The sequence below is a fragment of the Chenopodium quinoa genome, unplaced genomic scaffold, assembly GCF_001683475.1.
Source record: "Chenopodium quinoa cultivar QQ74 unplaced genomic scaffold, ASM168347v1, whole genome shotgun sequence".
Classification (NCBI taxonomy): Eukaryota; Viridiplantae; Streptophyta; class Magnoliopsida; order Caryophyllales; family Amaranthaceae; genus Chenopodium; species Chenopodium quinoa.
The window spans coordinates 2,331,721-2,353,065 of NW_018744093.1; the positions used below are offsets into that span (position 1 = coordinate 2,331,721).

At 39.1% G+C, this 21,345-nt stretch overlaps 2 protein-coding genes across 2 annotated transcripts; both read left to right on the top strand.

The window, feature by feature from the left end:
• The first annotated feature begins 7,989 nt into the window (after positions 1–7,989).
• Positions 7,990–10,357, top strand: LOC110692136 (40S ribosomal protein S3a-like). Its single transcript, XM_021869134.1, has 7 exons — positions 7,990–8,128; positions 8,233–8,280; positions 8,380–8,485; positions 9,208–9,345; positions 9,449–9,634; positions 9,725–9,925; positions 10,031–10,357. The coding sequence occupies exons 1-7, from the start codon at positions 8,118–8,120 to the stop codon at positions 10,127–10,129; spliced, it is 789 nt and encodes a 262-aa protein (XP_021724826.1). The 5' UTR covers positions 7,990–8,117; the 3' UTR covers positions 10,130–10,357.
• Positions 10,358–16,513: 6,156 nt separating this feature from the next.
• Positions 16,514–17,272, top strand: LOC110692208. Its single transcript, XM_021869208.1, has one exon. It carries the CDS (start codon positions 16,514–16,516, stop codon positions 17,270–17,272), a length of 759 nt encoding a protein of 252 aa, XP_021724900.1.
• Positions 17,273–21,345: the final 4,073 nt, after the last annotated feature.

Genomic DNA, 21,345 nt, shown 5'->3' on the forward strand with positions numbered 1-21,345 from the left:
TAGCCGACTGTTTTACCAGTAGGCATGCCCCTTTTAGTACAAAATAAATGAAGTGAAACAGTGAACTTTTTATTAGGTAGCTCTCGGCTATTTACATTATTAAAAAATAATACTTTTTGAGATTATCTACATTCCACGTTCGAGGCAAGGGCTGCCCGTCTGGTGTTTCCAGACGGTAGGTGCCGTCCCGGACTTCTTCATAGATTCGGTAGGGTCCTTCCCAATTGGGAGTTAATTTGCCGGACTCATTAGCCCTACCGACTGCTTCCATCTTTCTTAGTACAAAGTCCCCCACTTTGAGTGGACGCCTGTGTACTATTTTGTTATATGATCTGGTCATTCTCAGGCGGTAAATTTCATGGCGCAAGGCTGCATTGCCCCTCTTTTCAGGGAGTGAGTCCAGAGCCAGACGCATGGACTCCCAGTTCGCCTCTTCGTCGTATAACATTACTCGAAGAGTAGGCTCGTAGTGTTCAATTGGGAGAACAGCTTCCGCACCATAGGTTAGGAGAAAAGGAGTATCTCCCGTTGACCCTTTTTCAGTCGTCCTAATGGCCTAGAGAACATGCGGTAGTTCATCTGCCCATAGGTCGCCTGCTCGTTCAATCTTCTTTTTGAGATCGTCTGAGATGATCTTATTGAAAGCTTCTACTTGGCCGTTTGCTTGTGGACGGCCGACTGATGCGAAGTAATGTGAAATACCTTGGTCTCCCAACCAGCTTTTGAGAACAGGCGTCTCAAATTGGGGACCATTGTCAAAAACCATAGACATGGGAACCCCAAATCGAGTGATGATATTTTTCCAGATGAATGAAATCACATCCTTCGTCTTGATTCCCTTGACAGCCTCTGCCTCTACCCACTTAGTAAAGTAATCGACCGCCACAAGTATGTACCTCCTGCCGCCTGTAACAGGCGTATAGGGACCCAGAATATCCATGCTCCACTTAGCAAATGGCAGTGGGCTATGGATAGTAGTGAGATCAGTAGCCGGACGGTGAATTAGCTTGCCAAACTTTTGACACTTGTCACATTTTTTCACCATCTCCATTGCATCTGCTTCTAAAGTAGGCCAAAAGTAACCCTGCCGCCTTGCCCGTTGAGCAAGCGACCTGCCGCCTACATGGGAAGCGCAGTAACCAGAGTGAAGATCTTCTAGTATCTCTCGCCCCTTTTCTGGAGTAACACACTTCAAGAAGGGTTGGAGGTACCCTCTCTTGTGAAGCTCTCCCCTTATCATTTCAAAACTGGGCGCTCGTTTTTTCAGTGTGGCCGCCTGGTGATGATCATCCGGCAAAATGTCGTCTGTTAGATAGGCATCCAGGTTGAGATTCTGTCTAAAATTCCAATAAGGTCTTCCTCAATGCTTCTTTTCTCCATAACCTCCTAGAAAACAGTTCGTGGAGTATCACAGGAGGCCGAGGATGCTAACTTTGAAAGAGCATCCGCCTGATTGTTTTCAGATCTTGGTACTTGAATCAGATGAAAATCTTCAAGGGATCCGACTGCTTGTCGTACCGCCTGTAAATACTTTATCATTGTCGGATGGGTTGCTTCATATTCGCCATTGTACTGACTCACTATCAATTGTGAATCAAAACAGGCATCTATCTTTCTTGCCCCAGCCGCCTTGCACATGCGGATTCCGGCTAGTAAAGCTTCGTATTCTGCCTCGTTGTTGGAGGCTTGAAAATTGAAGCGTAGAGCATACTCGTACCTGTCGCCCTCTAGCGACTGACATATGACGCTTGCTCCGCAACCATTTGAGGTGGAGCTCCCGTCCACATATACCTTCCAGACTTGGTCTGGAACTTGAGAATAGGGGGGACGAGTCATCTCTACAATAAAATCAGCAAATGCTTGCCCCTTCACTGCTTTTCTGGGCTCGAATGTGACTTCGAGGCTCTGAATTTCTATTGCCCATTTGATCATCCGGCCTGACGACTCCATAGTTGTCAGTGGCCGCTTGATTGGTTGATCTGTATACAAGACGACTGCATGTGCCAAGAAATAAGGCTTCAATTTTTTGACGGCCATGAAGAGAGCAAGACCGAACTTTTCCACTAAAGGATATCTTAACTCGGCATTTTTCAGTACATGACTGACAAAGTAGACCGGGAGCTGGCAGCCGTCTCTTTCAGCAAGAAGGACAGCGCTTAGAGCATGATCAGAGACAACCAGGTACATGTAAAGCACTTCTTTGGGCAAAGGACTGACCAGCCTCGGCAAGGAATGTAAGTGAACTTTCAATTTTTGGAAGGCCACCTCAGCATCCGGCCCCCATTCAAACCTTGCCTTCTTCTTTATAGCCTGGAAAAAGTAAAGGCACTTGTCGCCTGATCGGCTGAGAAATCTTCCCAAATCTGCCAGATAACCTGTTAGCTTCTGAACTTCTCGGACGGTGCGAGGCGACTGCATGTCGATGACCGCCTGCACTTTCTCAGGGTTCGCCTCTATTCCTCTCTGATTGATGAGAAATCCGAGAAATTTCCCAGACTCAACTCCAAATACACATTTCTTGGGATTGAGCATGACATGGTGCCGCCTGAGTGTGGTGAAAGTTTCTCGGAGGTCCGACAGATGGTCTGTCTGAAGCTTGGACTTAACAATCATATCATCAATGTATGCCTCGACGTTCCTTCCAATCTGGTCAAAGAAGACGGTATTTATCATTCTTTAAAAGGTGGTCGGGGCATTCTTCAGACCAAACGGCATGACTGTGTAGCAATATAGACCTTGATCTATGACGAAGGCCGTCTTCTCCTGATCTTTTTTCCACAAAGGAATCTGATGGAAGCCAGAGTAGGCGTCCATGAAACTCATTAAAGCATGGCCGGCTGTTGAGTCGACCAGATTATCAATTTTTGGCAGAGGGTAACTGTCCTTGGGGCACGCCTTGTTTAGGTCCGTGTAGTCTACACACATTCGCCAGGTACCATTCGGCTTTTTAACAAGTACAACATTTGCAACCCAGTCTGGGAAATAACATTGCCGAAGGAACCCTGCGTCAAGCAACTTTTTAACTTCGGCGGCTGCCGCCTGACTCCTCTCTTCGCCATGGTTCCGCTTCTTCTGCCTTACCGGCTTTTTCTTCGGATCCACGGCCAGTTTATGTACCGCCAGGTCTGGACTGATGCCTGGCATTTCATGAACTTCGAATGCAAAGATGTCTTTGTATTCTTTCCAAAGTTGATGAAAATCTTCACCCAGAACTCTAAGAGCAGTCGTCCCAACTTTGACTGTTCGTTCAGGGCATGAGTCGTCCAAGATCAGGTTCATATGCTCACCAGCCGGCTGAGGGCGGAATTCGTCTGACCGCTCCTCTGTCAGTGATTGCTATCTTTTTTCTTTTCTTGCGGCCCCCAACTGGGCAGCCTTTCTTTTCTTGTCGCCTGCTTCTTGAGCAGGCGCATCCTTCTTGACAACGTCACGGTCTGTTTTTTCACCACTTGACCCAGCGGCCATGACAGTGGGTTTGATATCCGAGAGGTAGCACTCTCGGGCCATCTTCTAATCTCCCCTTAGGGAGCCGACTGTTCCATCATCCTTCTCAAATTTGAGCAACATGAGAGATAGGATAATGATAGCTTTTGAATTATTTAGGGTAGGTCATCCCAGAATCATGTTGTAGGCCGAGAGTTCCTCAACTACCAGGAACCGGACCACCATGTGGCGACCCTCCCCCTTTTCACCCAGACGAATGGGTAAGTCCACTCGCCCTACAGGGTGGACTCCTCCTCCTCCAAATCCTACTAGAGGGTGGGATACCGGATGTATACAATCAACCTTATATTTGAGCTTTGACAGACATTTGCTACTGATAAGGTCGGAGGAACTTCCGGTATCTATGAGGATTCGACCAACTCTTTGGTTGGCCACTTTGCATTCAATAACAAAGGGGTCGTCATGCGGCCCCCTCACCCCTCCTAAATCTGCTACTGATAAGGGGAATGAATTTTTGGAGGGTCGTTCTTGGTGAACAGAATTCACGTCTAACCGCCTGATATTGTCTTTGTTTCCCCTGATAGTGTGGCCGCCTCTTGAGAAGCCGCCTGCAATTGTGCAGACAACTGCATCATCTGTACCAAAACTGTCGGCCTGTTGGTTCTTTTTGGCCGACTGCTTATTCTTTGAGGAAGTATTCCCCTTGGACTTCTTGACATAGGAGTTAAGGTCGCCTTGTTCAGCCAGGCGGTCTAGGAAACGCATGAGACTAATGCATTCGTTGGTTTCATGACCAACATCTTCATGATAATGACAGAACTTATCTTGATTTCGGTTGCTCGTAGAACCCTTCATGGGGGCCAGCTTCTCAATTGAGATCTGTCCCTTGATTTCTTTGAGGATAGCTTGGCTATACTTGTTGAACGCATACTTTGGAGAGTATGGTTTGAACTCTTTCTTCTTCTTTTGGGTCGGCCGATTAGAGGAATCAACCGCCTAAACCTCTTTTCTCTTCTTATCATCTTTGTTGGCCGACTGCTTTGGTCGGCCTTCTCTCTTGTCAGACCTCCTTCCGTCCGACTGCTTTCCAGTATTACAGAGATCAGTCGCCTGTATATAGGCTTCTGCTTCAATCAAGGCCTCTTGAAGAGTCGCAATCCTCTTTCGAACCAAGTCAAACTTGAAGGTCGACCCGTCCTTGAGACCTCTGAAAAAGTCAGTATAGGCCACCTCATCCGGTAGCCCTTGGATCTGTATCCTCATCAGGTTGAACCGCCTGATGTAAGAACGGAGCCCCTCCTTCTCGCCTTGCTGAATCGTCCCTAAATCAAGAGTCGTCTTCTTTGCAGGTATGTTCATGGCAAAATTGGAGGTGAATAAGTAAGCAAGCGTCCTGAAGTTGTTCACACAACCAGTCGGCAGGTTGCCGAACCATTGTTGTGCGATTCCTTTAAGAGTTGTTGGGAAACACTTGCACCAAGTGGGATCATCCAACCCTTGGAGGTACATTAGGTTGGTGAACGCCATAAAATGGTCTTCAGGATTAGTAGTGCCGTCATAGGCGCCTACTAACACATTTTTAACTTTGGCCGGCTGAGCGGCTTCAGTAATTTCCTTGGAGAAAGCCGACGGCTGTTCTCCAAGTCTAAGCAACCATAGCTGCCAGTCCAAAGGTTGGACATTTTTTGCCGCCTGTCCTCCAAACAGAGGTGGTTGCAGAAAGTATTGTTGTTGCGGTATAACTGGTAAGTTTGGTACCGCCTGGTCGTTATGGAAACCAGACCGACGGGAGGTACCGTCTGTCTGGCTCTCATGATTTGACTGAGTATACCTCATAGAGGTATTGCGCAGACTATCTTGAAAATCTGAAGTAGAGGCCGACTCTAACAGTCGGTCGTTCTTCTTTTGCACTAGCAAAGTCGAGCGTCTGTGTATGTTTTCCTTGACCCGTCCGCCTGTATATGACGAACGGGCTTCCTCTTTCCTGGTGTGGGAAAGCGATACTTTGTGAAATCAAGCACAGGCGGCTCCCACTTCCTAGAGTTAGGATGAGGGGTCGCCTCTCGTCCTCGAACAGGCTTCCTCTTCCATGAAGAGGAAGGTTTCCTAGCCGACTGCTCCTTGGCCAGAGCAGGCGTCTTTTTTTTTATCAGTTCCTGAATCTCTCCCTTGAAGCCCCTCATGAAGGTCATGAGTTCGTTTCTTGTAATGGGAGCATATCCTTCAGCCGCCTGCTGCTGATCAGGCGGTGCGCCGAATGGATCACTAAGTCCAGTTTGATGATCTTCCCGTTCTCTCCTTTCGGTGTGACGGGTACGTCGGGCCCTTAGGGTCCTGTCTGAGGCTGTGTGCGCTTCAACTTCAACCTCATTTTCGGTATCATAATCTGAGTGAACTTGAGGGTCGTCCAGGGGACGCCTCTCTTCTGGAGTCGGTACAAACGTAGATGCCATCTCAAAAGTACTCTCCCCACAGATGGCGCCAAAATGTTTCGGGGTTTTCTGATGTCCTGCGGGAGAGTTACAATTCTGAGACTGGCACCGGACGCCTGCACCTGCAAAACAAACGGAGACTCCGAGAGATTGGAGTTCCGCCTCCAACGGTCAAGTTAGCACTTGTGTAAGGAGTAATTAATGCGGAAGTAATGTAAATGAGTCTCTCTAGGTGAGAGTGTTTAATGTGCGTAATCCCCTTTAATGAGGATTAATGAAGGTATTTATAACCTTGGGATGCGTGCCAATTCCTAGGTTTAGGTTAAACCTAAGGCTGACTGGGCTTTCCCTATGGATTGGGCCTTGTTGGCCGATTATCCCATGTGTCATGGGGTGGACACGTGTCGTGTCGCAATTGGTCCACGGTGGACGGATCACTGATTGACACGTGGCAGACTCCTATTGGCCCATGTGAAAGACACATGGCAGAACCTGGTTGGACCATTTGTCAGATAGTGATTGGTGGCAAAAATCCCTTAATCAACAGTCATGTGAAATTTGTTAGATTCGTCTCAATTTTTAGTCTTCAAATATGCATTGCTAATTTTTTTTTTGTACATGCTACGTGAAATTTAACTTTGATTAGAAAATCCCTCCATTTTTAAATAAATAAATGACTTTGATTGCAGGTATTTAAAAGCATAACTTTGACTTTAATATCTTTTATTGTATATTAGTAAGAATTTATAAAAAATAGTTGATATATGAAAATATGCATTATAACTAATCTAATAGCATAATTAAATAATACAAAGTAGCATTTACATTCATATATGATAACTAAGGTAGCTAATGCGCGCATATAGCTAGATATGTTGGAGAATTTCTTTTAGCTTGGTATGTTAGTTGGTGGCAACATTAATTAGAGAAAATATGTAAACAAAATTTTTTAAGGGTACACATTATTTTTTAAGAGTTCAATAAAAGAGTCAAATAACACTAATAAGGAAAATAAGTAGATAAACATTTTAAAGGGTATAATTGCCCAAACAATATTTATAAGAGTTATCTTTGAAATATCAAGTTTATACTACCTTCGTCCCAGAATAACTGACACGTTGAAATTTTTTTACTATTCGTTTATTGTCTTTAACTATAGTTTTTAGCTAGCCTTTACTGACTACTAATTGACAGCTACTCGCTAATCTAATAGTTATCCGTTACTCGACCACTAAAAGCTACCGCTAAATTTGCCAAATATGACCACTAAAGCTACTGCTAATTTTGCCAAATATGTCTAAAAACTAATGTGGTCAGGAAAAAAAAAAAAAACTAAAATTCTCTTTGTTCTCTCTCTTCTAACCTAGCCACCATAGTAAAACTTAGAGGCTGCCATCGATTTTTATCGATGGTAAGCCCCAAATTCTTCTTTAATTTAATGTTTTTAGCCAATAAAGATCACCAACAATATGATTATTATAGTCAGTCCTTCCATTTAGGGTTTAGTCAGTCCCTCCATGTAGGGTTTAGTATTGTTTGTTTGTTTGTTTTTAGTGTGTGTAGGGATACTAATTTGGAAGATTCGTCTAACAAATTTGTAGAATTGCGGGTCTGTTGGTATATGAGTGTAGATTTAGAAGATTCGCCTTGCAAATTTGCAGATCTTGATAACCAATCAAGTTTTATTACTTTTGCGATTATACATCAATGGAGCTCCGTCAGGAACGATTCAAAGACATCTAAAATTATCCAGGAGCAGTTCAGAAGCGATGCCATTACTTTAGGGGTGTTTAATTCTTGTATTGAGAATTTAGATCCCTTAAGGGATAATTGTAAGTGCCAAATGACTATTATTATTTAATGAAATCACCCCTCTTTATTCCATTCAAAAAAAAAAAAAAAAAAAAAAAACACACACACACACATCCACACAGTTGGCTGTTGTACCCCGTATGACACTAGGACCGTAGTAGTATCCGTAATGAGCAAACGGGCAAAACTTGAAAAAACAAAAAAAAAAAGCCCACAATTTTAATTTTAGAATTTTAGGGTTTCATTTTAGAAGCCCAGAATAAAGAAAAGCCCGATAAAACGAAACCCCTTAATTGAACAAAGTGTATATAAAAACCCAGCCACTTTGACATTAGGGTTTTTCTCTGAGCTTTAAAGCAGTAAGGGAGAGAGAGAGAGCGCAGCAGCTGCTTGCACAAACCCTCAAACCCCCTCTCTCATTCATCAACCATGGCCGTCGGGTACTCCTTCTTTCTCTCTCCTCCTCCATTTCTCCTTCTCTCTCTTTCCTCCATTGTTGCAGTTTCTGATACCTTCATTCTGCTGTTTGTTCTCTTTTTTGCAGGAAGAACAAGAGGATTTCCAAGGGTAAGAAGGGAGGCAAGAAGAAAGCGTATGTTCGACGAACCCTAATTTTATTTCAATTTCTGTTATTTCGATTGTTTTTTTTTGATGTGATTTTTGTTGATGATGTTGTGATTGTTTGATGCAGTTCGGATCCATTTGCTAAGAAGGATTGGTATGATATCAAGGCTCCTTCTATCTTCAACATTAGGAATGTTGGCAAAACCCTAGTTACCCGTACTCAGGGTACCAAGGTCAGTTTTCTATCTCTCAATTTGGGGATTAATTGATTTATTTAATTTATGTGATACGGAGTATAATCAGAAATTTAATGGTTTATACAATGATATTATTTGATGAATTTTCTGTTATTTTAATCTTATAATTAAATTAGTATAAAGTCCATTAAATGCAACATGATAAGTTCTTATGCAAATTGATTATGCAAATTGATGCAGTGAACTGTAATTGTCTTTTAGGTTTGTTTATATATTTGATCCTATGATGTAATGTGGTGAAATTTTTATTCTTTGTTCAATTGTGTAATTTTTCTGGATTAATGTGCTTGATGTATTTGTCTTCTGAATGTCTCGTTTTTGTATAGAGTGACATGTGGAAATGTCATTTAGTTATTCCTGAGCTGCGTTGGTGCTTCGAACCCCTTTAAGTTAGGTTAATTTTGCAATTAGGGGATTAACCAGGAATTCCAAGAAATGAATTAAAGTACTGTTATCAGATGAAGAGGTAATTAATTTTGCAAAAAGAAATGATTAAGTAGTGTTATGGTTTAAACTCTGTTGAATTGCCATTGAAAACTCATGTTGGTTTATAGAATGCCGGTTTAAATCTCAAGTATTTGTGTATGAGCTTAGTGTAATGAACAATTTCAAGTATTATGCATTTACGTTTTTTGGTTACTAAGATCTATTTTGCTTTTTGTCACGTGGCTAATTGAATGTCATTTGTTAAACCTTAGATTGCATCTGAAGGTCTCAAGCACAGAGTGTTTGAAATTTCATTGGCTGATCTTCAAAATGATGAGGATCAATTCTTCAGGAAGATCCGTCTCAGAGCTGAGGATGTTCAGGGCCGTAATGTGCTCACTAACTTCTGGGTACATATTTACCATTTTAAATTATGTACTGTCTTATGCGTACCTCTGTTCTATTAGAAAAGTAGAGGATTCTAACGAGTGATGATTATATTTAACTATCTAGGGTATGGACTTCACCACAGACAAGTTGAGGTCCCTTGTTCGCAAGTGGCAAACTTTGATTGAGGCTCATGTTGATGTCAAGACCACTGACAACTTCACCCTGCGTATGTTCTGTATTGCCTTCACAAAGAGGCGCCCTAACCAGGTCAAGAGGACCACCTATGCTCAGTCTAGCCAGATCCGCCAGGTTGGTTATTGCTATGATTGGTTTCTCCTAATACATATTCTCACTTAACTAGATATTTACAAGTAATGAATGTGGCAATCTTTTGTGCAGATCCGCCGCAAGATGCGTGAGATCATGGTCAACCAGGCTAGCTCTTGTGATCTTAAGGATCTTGTTGCTAAATTCATCCCTGAGTCTATTGGCAAGGAGATTGAAAAGGCTACAACTGGTATCTACCCCCTGCAAAACGTGTACATCAGGAAGGTTAAAATCCTCAAGGCCCCCAAATTCGATCTTGGAAAATTGATGGAGGTAAGTCATTACTCTGTATTAGTGTTGAAGCAGTTGATCTTGTATCTTTCATTCAACAGTGACTCGAATACTGATTCTAAAATTGATTGCCTGTTTGGCTTGTAGGTTCACGGTGATTACTCTGAGGACGTAGGTGTAAAGCTAGACAGGCCAGCTGAGGAAACTGCTGCTGAGGGTGAGGCCACAGAAGTTGTTGGTGCTTAGACAAAATCTTCTTCATGTTCTAGTAATATAGATGCTGTTTAGCAAACTTTTTTTATGATGAATTTGATTAGTAGAAGTTTTGGAGTGGTATCTTTATGTTAAAGTTGTAAGATGATTTTTCTTGGGAAATTTTTGTGTTTGAACGCCTGTGTTTCCTACCTTGGTATCACAATTCCCATCTCATATATTTATAATTTTGCTTGGGAGTTGTATCTCCTGCATTGCTAATTTAGTATGAATACCAACGTGACAGTCGATATAGATAACGATAACGAGGCTTATTCAGGCGTTCTGTTTATGGTTTTAGGGCTGTTCTACTCTGTAAACCAGTTACAGTTGATCATGTATCTTTCATTCAAAAGTGACTAGCTTTGATGGCCTTGAAGTTAACATTTAGGATGCTATTAGTGTAGTTACATAATGGAATGAATTTGAATCACAGCCTTGTCACTTTATGAGGAGGGTAAATTGATGGGTATAATAAGTTATTCTCAAGTAAATTGTTACTATATCACCCAAACAAAACATACATGCCCTATTACTCCACTGTGACCAATATTAATCCTTGTCTCTCTTGGCTTCTACTTATTGTCAGTTGCAGCATCCATCGTCACACCCTACAACTTACCTCAAGTATTGTGTAGTTTCTATTCATTGATATTATCTGGTTATCGGATTTCATATTGTTGCGAAATAGTGGAGTATATTAGTGTCTGATTTCGGTGCTTGATTTATCTCACTTATGCTCGTATCATTTGTATGGCCAATCTATTCCTATCTTGGTTGGATTTTACTGCTAATGTATCACTAATCGATTAGAAAACCTGAAAGATTGAAAAGTTTCTTATTGGGCTCAAGCAACCTGTGTTACTTATTATGCTCTCGAGTTTTGTTCGACTCTTTTTGGAACTTACATTAGAAATTTCATTGGTTCAGTACACTTGCAGGGCCCAAGTTTAATTAATAAATATGTATATGCTTACATTAATACTACGGAGTATCTTTTATGCTTCATCTTTCAAGTCTGACGCTGTAAATTTATGATTTGGACTAATAAGAAAGCCTTTACTCAATATAATGTAATAAAATAGAGTGAACTAAACATAGCCTAAGTGAATTAGTTGTGGTTTGGCGAATAATCCGGGAACATGTTGGTTTGGAGATTGCAGATAATTGGTGAATAATTGAACTAAACATAGCCTAACTTGATGTATATAAATGAGCTTCTATGGTTTCACTGATTGAGCAGTCTAAATTACCAACAGGTATACCTGAACTATCTACTATCTAGCACCCACTCACAAGAATAAGATTGCAATACCAGTTTGGCAGGTATCTGCTAATAAGAGTACTAACTTTGCTGCCTTTGCAGCAGCAACATTATGATATCAGGATAGCTTTCTGATCATGATTAGCTGGCTTGAATTAAACTTAAACATGTTCATCTTCTCCGTGAGTCTGACTGTGTTGTTAGAATGGTCCAAAGTTGTATGTAGGATGAGTGTACAGATGCTTAGGTATAAACAGAGAGATGTATGAATGTATCTTTATGTTAATATAATAACATGTTCCACTTGGGCCGCGTAAATTAATGTGGAGTACTAATCTAGGATGCAAGTCAGAAAAGTCAATTATCAAATGGATCTAAGCCGGAGCCATCAATAAAGGCCAATTTGCCTTTCTCGATCGTGAATTCTTAGATCTTAATTTTAAACTACCTGTTAAGGGTATCTAGACTGTAATATTGTAGTATGTTGCAGTAGAATTTTTCTTCCCAACGTAAACTAAGCTATAAAATGTAAAATGCGCACCTGTTAATTAGTTTACCACGAACCAGCATGTCCAGATGTGCTTCTTTTACTAGATCCCTTCATCCTTTTCCAACTTGATTCTCCTATGTATTCTGATTTTATACTGTAAGGATGCCTTGCAAGTGGCTATTTGCTGCTTAGATGAGCACTGTATTTTTGCTTGTGTCATATGTCATGTAGTTGCAAAATGTATTTTCTTCAGCTCACTAGCCATCCCTTATTGTCTGAGCATTTTGATACGAATATTTATCCCGTGTCCTTGTATCTCTTGCTACTATGTGGTAATCATTGCAATCTCTACTATATTCTGTACCCATAACAACCTAGCTCACTTACCTTTCGGAACTTAAATGAGAAGATTGAAGCTAGGAGAGATAATACGAGAATGTTTGCTGTAAACCAAATAAAAAAAGGCTGCATAATCATTCTCAAGAAGTTACCAGGCAATGTGAACGTATTAATCTTTGCTGCTTCTTTTGGAATCATTATTATTTTAGCTAAATGTTGTCTTGCATAAGCTCAATTATGAAAGATGAATATGATCGTTCTTTGAAATTTCGAAGTTTTTACAGGTTCAATTTCGAGGTTTAGATGCATTTTGAGTTGTTACATTATGGCTGGGTCAATTTTCATGAGATATAAAATTTGAAATCTGTTAACCAGGTCAGAATCTCATTGTCAAGTAAATTATAGTCGAGAATACATTCTTATTAACAACACTATTAAGCTTCATCTTATTTATAAAATGACATTGATTGATTTACCTTAATTTATCAATTACGAATCTAAATGCTTATGCCATTTAAGTCTTTCAGTCGTGTTATCCTATTATACTTTGGAGACTGCTTACAAGATCAACAAGGACAGAGTTTAATACCACTTCTGATATCCAAGCTTTAAAAGATCTCGATTGTAGTGCGTTGTCATCTTCAAAAGAAAGGTTCACATACCCATCCAGTTTCTTAGAAAGATAAGATGAAGCCTTTAGAAGAAGATATGTGAAGTCAGTTTGGTTGAATCCACATGTAAAGCTAGACAGGCCAGCCGAAGAAACTGTTGCTGATGGTGATGCCACAGAAGTTGTTGGTGCTTAGACAATTTTCTTGATGTTTTAGTAATATAGACGCTGTTTAGCAAACTTTTTTAATGATGAATTTGATTAGTAGAAATTTTGCAGTGGTATCTTTTTGTTAAGAGTAGTAAGATGATTTGGGAAAATGTTTTATGTTTGAACTTTGAACGCCTCTGTTTCCTGTCTATAACGAGAGACAAGCCCAAAAGAAAAGGGATAGTATCTGCTAGCCCATACAAGAGTAAAATTAGACCCAAAAAATTATAGGTAAACAAACAAAGTGACTAAAGCAATTAAGAGATAATTCCTTAATTAATCGCTTTTGAATTATGGGGTAGAACGCATGATCATAAAATAATAAGGAGGATCATGACCAGATCTCAACCCTTACAGCTTTTTTGGTCCAGTATTTGCGAGCCAGACACTTAAAAGTAGAAGGGAGGCTAAGGGAATCCTTACCCCTAAGTAGCCTCACTTGTTAGGATTCAAACCCATACCTCAGGATATGAGGTAAGAACCTTACCAAGTGAGCCAACACTTTGTTGGTACACAATGATATACAATACGTAGTATTGTAAAATGTAATGTATCACAAATTCACAATGTGTAAGTGTAACATTACTATTACACCCAAAAAAATCAGATTTTTGACTTTTGTTTGACCCTCTTGACTTTGACCGAATGTAAAAGGTTTTTTGGAGTCAGCAAAAGGTCTTTGGGCAAAACTGGTTCAGACATAAAGGGAACTGGGCCGATATCACATAAAGGCCCAATACATAGCGGCTGGTTTAGAAGGCTAATGGTTGTTTTTAATTTTTGAAGAAGTATTGGCGCCAAGAAACATAACCGTACAACAATTATGGGAGTCAGCCATAACCGCTCCATTTCGCCTATAAATAGAAGTGCAAGGATCAAAGGAAATCATCAGCAAATCAATCAACAACAAGCATTTCATTCGTCTTTATCACGTAGCATGTATTAAAGATCGTTCGTCTTTTCCAATTGTATGATCATGGAGGTAACCTCTCCTTCAACTTGTACAATTGTAGAACAGACTCTATCCTTTAATTAATGGAATGCATTTGTATATTTCGTCACATGTTTATCTACTCGTTTCTTTTAGCAATCTAACTTGCATTGTTTTACTTATTTTGGGAAAGCTTCCTTATTGTTTTGTTTTTACACTAGCAAGAATATCAATCTTTGAAACCGGTAACTCGAGGGGCAGCCCCCTAATACTCTAGAACAAGATAGAGTATTTAACTTGTTGGTAAAGAACAATATTTACCTCAACAAGTTTTTTGGCGACCACAGTGGGAGAACACTGACTAAATCCATTTAACTTTGTTAATTTGGAAGTTTTTTTCATGGCTCCTAAGCGTTCAACATGTAAAGGAAAAACTCAGGAAGATGTTAATTCATCTGAACACAATCCTGAGACCATTTTAGAGGATCAACCAGATCTAGAAAATCAACTGCCAATGGAACACATGGCACATTCTTTCGAACCATTTGAGCCTCACATATAGAGGCAAGATGAATCGATTTTAGAAGGAGTAGAAGACCAGTCTCCTACCACACTTACTCAATACAATCTACACTAAATATGTGGATATTGTGAAGAGTCTAATGGAGGATCTAAAAGAAAACAACAGAGAGCAGTTTGATAACTACTATCGTGTCATGGTGGAAGAAACTGCCAAAGTGGTAACGGTCGAGTTGAGAAACTTTGACTCTATTACCCAACAAGAGGTTACCAAACAGGTAGATAGGATTATTCTAGATATTAATGATACTCTGAACGCTAAAAACGTGACATTATCAAAGAGTGTAGCAACCGAAATAGTTACAAGACTTAAACCATTAGTGGAGAAACATAACCAACTTAATGAAAAGTTGATGAATGTTCTAACCGCTTTAGGTGGGGCTTCATTAGGGAAACTTTAATTGGCTTAAATTTTCTGGATTCTCTTGTTAAGCTCATCTTGAGTTGTATTACTACCCCTTCCATTTCCATTTTATGGAATGGTGTAATTACAGAGAGTTTTACACCTTCAAGGGGGGTTAGGCAAGGTGACCCTCTTTCCTCTTATATCTTTGTGTTATGTCTTGAAAGATTATCTCTCATGATTGAGCAAAGAGTACGGAATGGTCAATGGAATCCGATCAAAATTGGTAAGGATGTGAGCATCTCACATCTATTTTATGCGGATGATGTTTTTCTTTTTGCCAAAGGTTCGGTGCACAATGTTGAGATCATTAAGCAAACTCTTTTAGAGTTTGATTCCCTTTCTGGGCTCTTCATTAGTCCTACGAAGTCTAAGGTAATTTTTCCGCCTAAAATGTGTCTTTCCCTTAAGCTTGCCATTCTTAACTCCTCAAATATCAAGGGGGCTCCCTCCTTTGGTAAATACTTAGGAGTTAACATCAGTCCTAATCGTTTGAAAAAATGTGATTATGTTGATCTCCTTAATAAAATCAAGGATATAATTAAGGGTTGGCAAGCAAAATTGCTTAATATGGCCGGAAGAAACACTCTTATTAAGTCGGTACTTAAATCTTACCATCTTTATACTATGCAATCAACCCTCATTCCTTGTGCTATTCTAGATGACATGGAAAGAAGTTGTAGGCGTTTTCTTTGGAATAAGGTGGATAGGTCTCATTATCTTCCTAGGGCTAGTTGGGATAAAGTGTGTCTTTCTTCCGAAATGGGGGTGGGGGGGTGGGAATGCGAATTCTTAAGAATTAGAATCTTGCTTTCATGGCAAAGCTAGGATGGTGCATCATTCATGAGCCGGATAAGCTTTGGGTTAGGATCTTAAATGCTAGATACTTTTCTAAGTCCACCTTTCTCAATAGTATTCCTAGTTCTAGGGATTCTCCTCTTTGGAGGGATATCGATCTTAAAAGGAAAGGAGCTTTTTTTAAAGGGCATTTCTTATAGAATAGGGAATGGTGAGGATATTTGCCTTTGGTACCATCACTGGGTGGGAAGTAAGCCTATGTACCTTGCTATTAACGCTCCTATACCGGATTCCATTGCACATTGGAGAGTTAGTAATATTATTTTGAATGGGGAATGAAACACTAGTAGAATCAGACACATTATCCCACACTACCTTCGTGAGCTCATTGAGAGTATCCCTCTTCCTAAGTTTGCTACGGTCAATGATACCTTATGTTGGGGAGTGGAGTCTAATGGCCAATTTTCAGTAAAAAGCGCTTACAATCTTTGCTCTAACTTCACACCTCATCCTATTTCTCCTTGCATCCGTTTGGAAAAAAATTTGGCACCTTCTTTTTCCTTACAAATATAAAGTGCTTATGTGGAATCTAAGTCACCAAATCTTGCCCGTGGGTACTGTTTTGGCTATGAGGATTGATAATTTTGATCCTAATTGTACTAGGTGAAACTTAGAAAATGAAAACCTTCTTCACCTATTTTAGGATTGCATAAATTCGAGAACTCTTTGGTCTAGAATTTTTGGAGGTAATAAGATGGATAAAGAGTTTAATTATCACACTTTCTTTAATGTTGATTGGGAAAGTTGGATTAATTATAACTTAGGCCTTAGCGAAAATTGGAAGACAATTTTTGCTATTGCTCTTTGGCACATTTGGAGGGCAAGGAATTTCACGGTTTTTCAAAAGGCTATGCCTCACCCCGTTACTATGTTTAATAGATATATGGTGGATTCGGTAGCAAATATTAACACCTTTCAGGGAAATATAAAGGCTCAAGCATCTTTGAGAGACAAAGCAAGGTGGGAAAGACCAAGGGGACAAACTATCAAAGTTAACATAGACGGCTCTTGGAGGAATGATGGCAGAGTTGGTGCTGGAGCAATTGTAAGAGGCTCAGATGGTGGCTGGTTCTTCGGCAAGTCATGGAAGACCAAGGCACGTAATCCTGCTGAGGCTGAGCTCCTTGCAATCAGAGGGGGTATGCAAATGGTGATTGATGCGGGGCTTAAAGATGCAATCATAGAGACGGACGCTCAAACTCTCAAAAGCACCTTACAAGATGTGGGAAAGCAAGGCACACACGAACTTTCTGCCATCCTCAAGGATGTTCAGGTATTGCTGAACAAAGGTTGTGACTTCGAGTTTAATTATGCTGATAGGGAAGCCAACAATGCGGCACATTACTTAGCAAAGTTGGCTGTGGAGATGGATGACTATATGAAGCTATATGACGAACCTTCTACAAGTGTCAAGGATGTCTATGAAGTTGATCGTGTGCAGAGTGCAATATAGCTTGCCGGGGATGGGGGGTATCTTTATCTTACCTAATAGTTGCAGTAGGTGTAATCTGGTATTTTGGGTTTCTGTTTGTAGTTGGTGGTATGGTGGCAGCAGCCATTTTCTTCCTTCTTGGCATAGACTGTCTTTGAACCATGAAGACGAGGTTGTGTTTTGGTTGCATATTGAACTAGTGCATGTTGATGTATTTGGTGAACTATAATTTTTAATATTAAGTTTCTTTCTGCCTTAAAAAAAATATTTATCAAATTAATATGTTTAATGGCGTAAAGTTTAAAGTGATAATAAATAACCTAATACTTTTAAAACATACTTCATACTTTATAATTAAATCACATGGCTTTCTAAAAAAAGCTAAGTTTTCCATGTTACGTAGTGAGGAGTAGTAGCTAGAAATTTGAGTGAAATTAAAATAAAAACAATATGTTTTCTAACTTTTTTTTCATTAAGTAAACATGTGCTGTTGTTTAAAAAAATAAAATAAAAAATAAAAGTAAATATGTGCAGTGTTTGCGCGTCACATGGTACGATATACTTTATTTTATAATTACGATACCAAATCAATAATTTATATACTATGCTTGGAAAGCTTTTTACTAAGTAGGACTTTATTATAATACTCGGTAACACCTTCAAGTTATATGTGATTCTTGACTTGCATGGGAACCAATATTTTATGTTTATTCTTATAAGATGCATATTGGTTCACAAATTTGTATGGGAATCCGGAATGGAGGTAGAAGACATTGGTCTAGAAATTTGCATGGGCGTCTGGCGTGGCTCCATGGGTTTGGAATATAACTGTTAATATATAATATAGTACATGAATTTATTTATTTTTCTATACGAGTCAAACTCACCTTTTCTTTCCCAACCCAATTTCTAAATCTTTGCGGAGAGTTTTAAATAATAGAGGTGTAAAAAACTAACCCGACTTGACTTTAAAGTAGCCCAATTTAAATTTCGACTTATATGGACATAATGACTTAGTATGATTCAAACATAAACTAAACCCGATTTCACATAACTAGACCTTACCGAACTTGACCTAATATTCTAAATTGAAATAATTTTGAGGTATGGATTCAAATTTTTTTAAATTATCACCAACACACGTGTATGTTATGGGTTTGGACCATACCCCATACTTATATTTTGTGAGTCAAACACACTCTAAGTATCAATGTCATAACAAGTGGGGTTATTATTACAATATGTGAATTGTTGTAAAATTCGTTCCTTGTAATATTTAGAGAGGATTGGAATATATATGTGCACCCAAAAAGAATATTACACATATAGATAAAGAACACAGGCCAAAAAAGAACATTAAATACATTTACAAAGAACGCGAGCATCATATGTTCTTTGAGTTTGATCCTTATGTTCTTTGGGTATGAATTATATGTTCATTAAATTATAAACTATGCTCTTTAATATATGTAGATGAAAATATTCTTTGGGTTTCAATAATATAAAGTGTGATCTTTTACTTGAATAATATTTTCTTCTATGCTCATATTTGTTTATTATTCTGTATGTTCTTTTGGGTAGAAATTCTAGAATAGACCTGGTGCACAATAACTTATTGTGCACCCAGCCATTTAGTATATCATACAAAATAAGATTATACCATACGAAATGTAATTATATCATTTCAAAAGTGATTATATCATCCAAAAACTAATTATGTAAATGTATCATTTAAAAAGTAAATTTACCATTAAAAAAAATCAAACAATAATTATATCATTTGAAAGATAATTATATCATCCAAAATATAATTATATCATTTGACTAAATTGTTTAAAGTACGACTATATTATTCAAAATATGACTCACAACAAGATAATTATATCGTCTAAAAAAGTGGTTATATCATCCAGAATATGACTATATTATTTGAGCGTGTCAAATATTGGTTCTACAATAATTTATTGTACACCGGGTCCACAAGACCTTCCCTCTTTTGGGTATCATATTTGTTTTATCATTGTGTTATTTTCTTTTATCCCTTATGTTTTTCAAAATTCTTTTCTTATTGTTAAGTTTGTATGTGTTTTAGTGTTTACATACGTTTTTGAATTTATCTCTTTTTTTTTTTTTATTTAACCCTTTATCTTAAATATCATTTATTAGTTCTATATTTTTTGTGTATTGATTATCATCTAATTGTGTATATATAATTCCTTAAATCAGGATTATGAAGATTGATGATGACGTTATTCTTTTATGACTCCTCTACTGTTGATTGGTTTTCATATTTAAAGAACATTTGTAATACTAATAAAAAAGATGATGCTATTATGTAATGTATATTATTTAGTTTATATTTACCTAACATGATCCAAAAGCCAAAATTCAAAAAAAATTTAAGAATAAGTAATGAATATTATGTGACTATAAAAGTACATTACTATTAGTCTATTACAATAAAAAAATATAGACATTTAAATTAGTTTATCAAGAGATCCAATAAAGATCGTAATATGATATAATAATAATAATGAATATATGGAAAGAGCATAGTGTTGATTTTTTTGTAATTTACAAACAAATATAAAGTACATCATGTTTTATGTAAAGAACATTATTAAATTATATAATGAACATCACAAGATATACACATGACCATTATTAAGATGAATACTGATTAGGGAATTTTTACCCTGCCACATGGACCAATCAGAGTTCACCACGTGGACCAATCAAAGTCCGCCACGTGTCACCCTAAGGAGAGCCCAAAGTGGACCTACTAGGGCTTGACACGTGGCAGACAGATATTTAGAAAGGGTTTGGCAGCCTTCAAGGCCCAAATCCCAAGGCAACCCGTCAGTCCTAGGTTTCTTAACCTAGGACGGGCACACATTTCTAGACCCTATAAAAGGGAGATGTTTCCTCCAGGGAAACACATTCAATTCAATTCACAAACATTCACTAAAAACAGAGCAATCATTAATTGCAGATATTTACCTCTCACCTTAGAGAATACCCACGATCTCGGAATCCGAGAAGATACTTTACTTCCCGCACTTTTTACCTCATCCGAACACGTTCTAACTTGATCATCGGAGGCGGAACTCCACCCAACCGGAGTCTTTGTTATTTTGCAGGTATAGGCGCCCGGAATCCAGTCTTGGAATTGTAACTCTCCCGAGGGACACAGAAAACCCCGAAACATTTGGCGCCGTCTGTGAATATTCTTGCTAAGAAAACAAGTCTTGACTTAGGTGCAATACAATAAGGGGGATAGAGAAGAGCTAAGGTTCTATGTCAGGCGGTTCAATCTGATGAGAATTCAGATTCAAGCGCTCTGATGAAGTGGCCTATACAGACTTCTTCAAAGGTTTGAAGGACGGGTCAACCTTTAAGTTTGACCTCGTCAAAAAGAGGGTTGCTACCCTCCAAGAAGCTCTGATGGAGGCGGACGCCTATATACAGGCGACCGAACTCTGCAACATCAATAAGCAATCGGACTCAAAGAAATTTGACAAAGAAGTGTCGGCAAGCTCAACTGGCCAAAAAAGAGAAAAAGAGAAAAGAAGTGTGGGCGGTTGATGACTCTGAACAACCGTCCCAGAAGAAAAAGAAAGAAAGTAAACCTTACGTCCCAAAGTACGAGTTTAATAAGGACTGCTACTCCATCCTCATGGAGATCAAAGACCGGGTGACCATTGAGAATCCGAATGCTATGAAAGGTTACACCAAGAACTGAAACAAAAATAAGTATTGCCACTTCCATGAGGACATTGGCCATTACACCAACGACTGTTATAGTCTCAAGCGACTATTGGACCGACTGGCTGATAAAGGGGTGCTAAATTCGTATATTCTGAAGTCTAAGGTTACTCTGCAAACTAACCATGGGCAGCCATCCAAAAAGAAGTCCCAACTTGCTAATAGTTCGGACACTGATGAAGAAAATCAATAGCAATCACTGACCGGGGAACAGTCAGATGAACTCCATCCCCATCCGGCCGGTGAACACATTGATATTGCTCTAGACGACACTCATCCAGAGCGAATTATTAAGGTTGGGACGGTTGCTTTTGCGAGTTTGGGTGCAG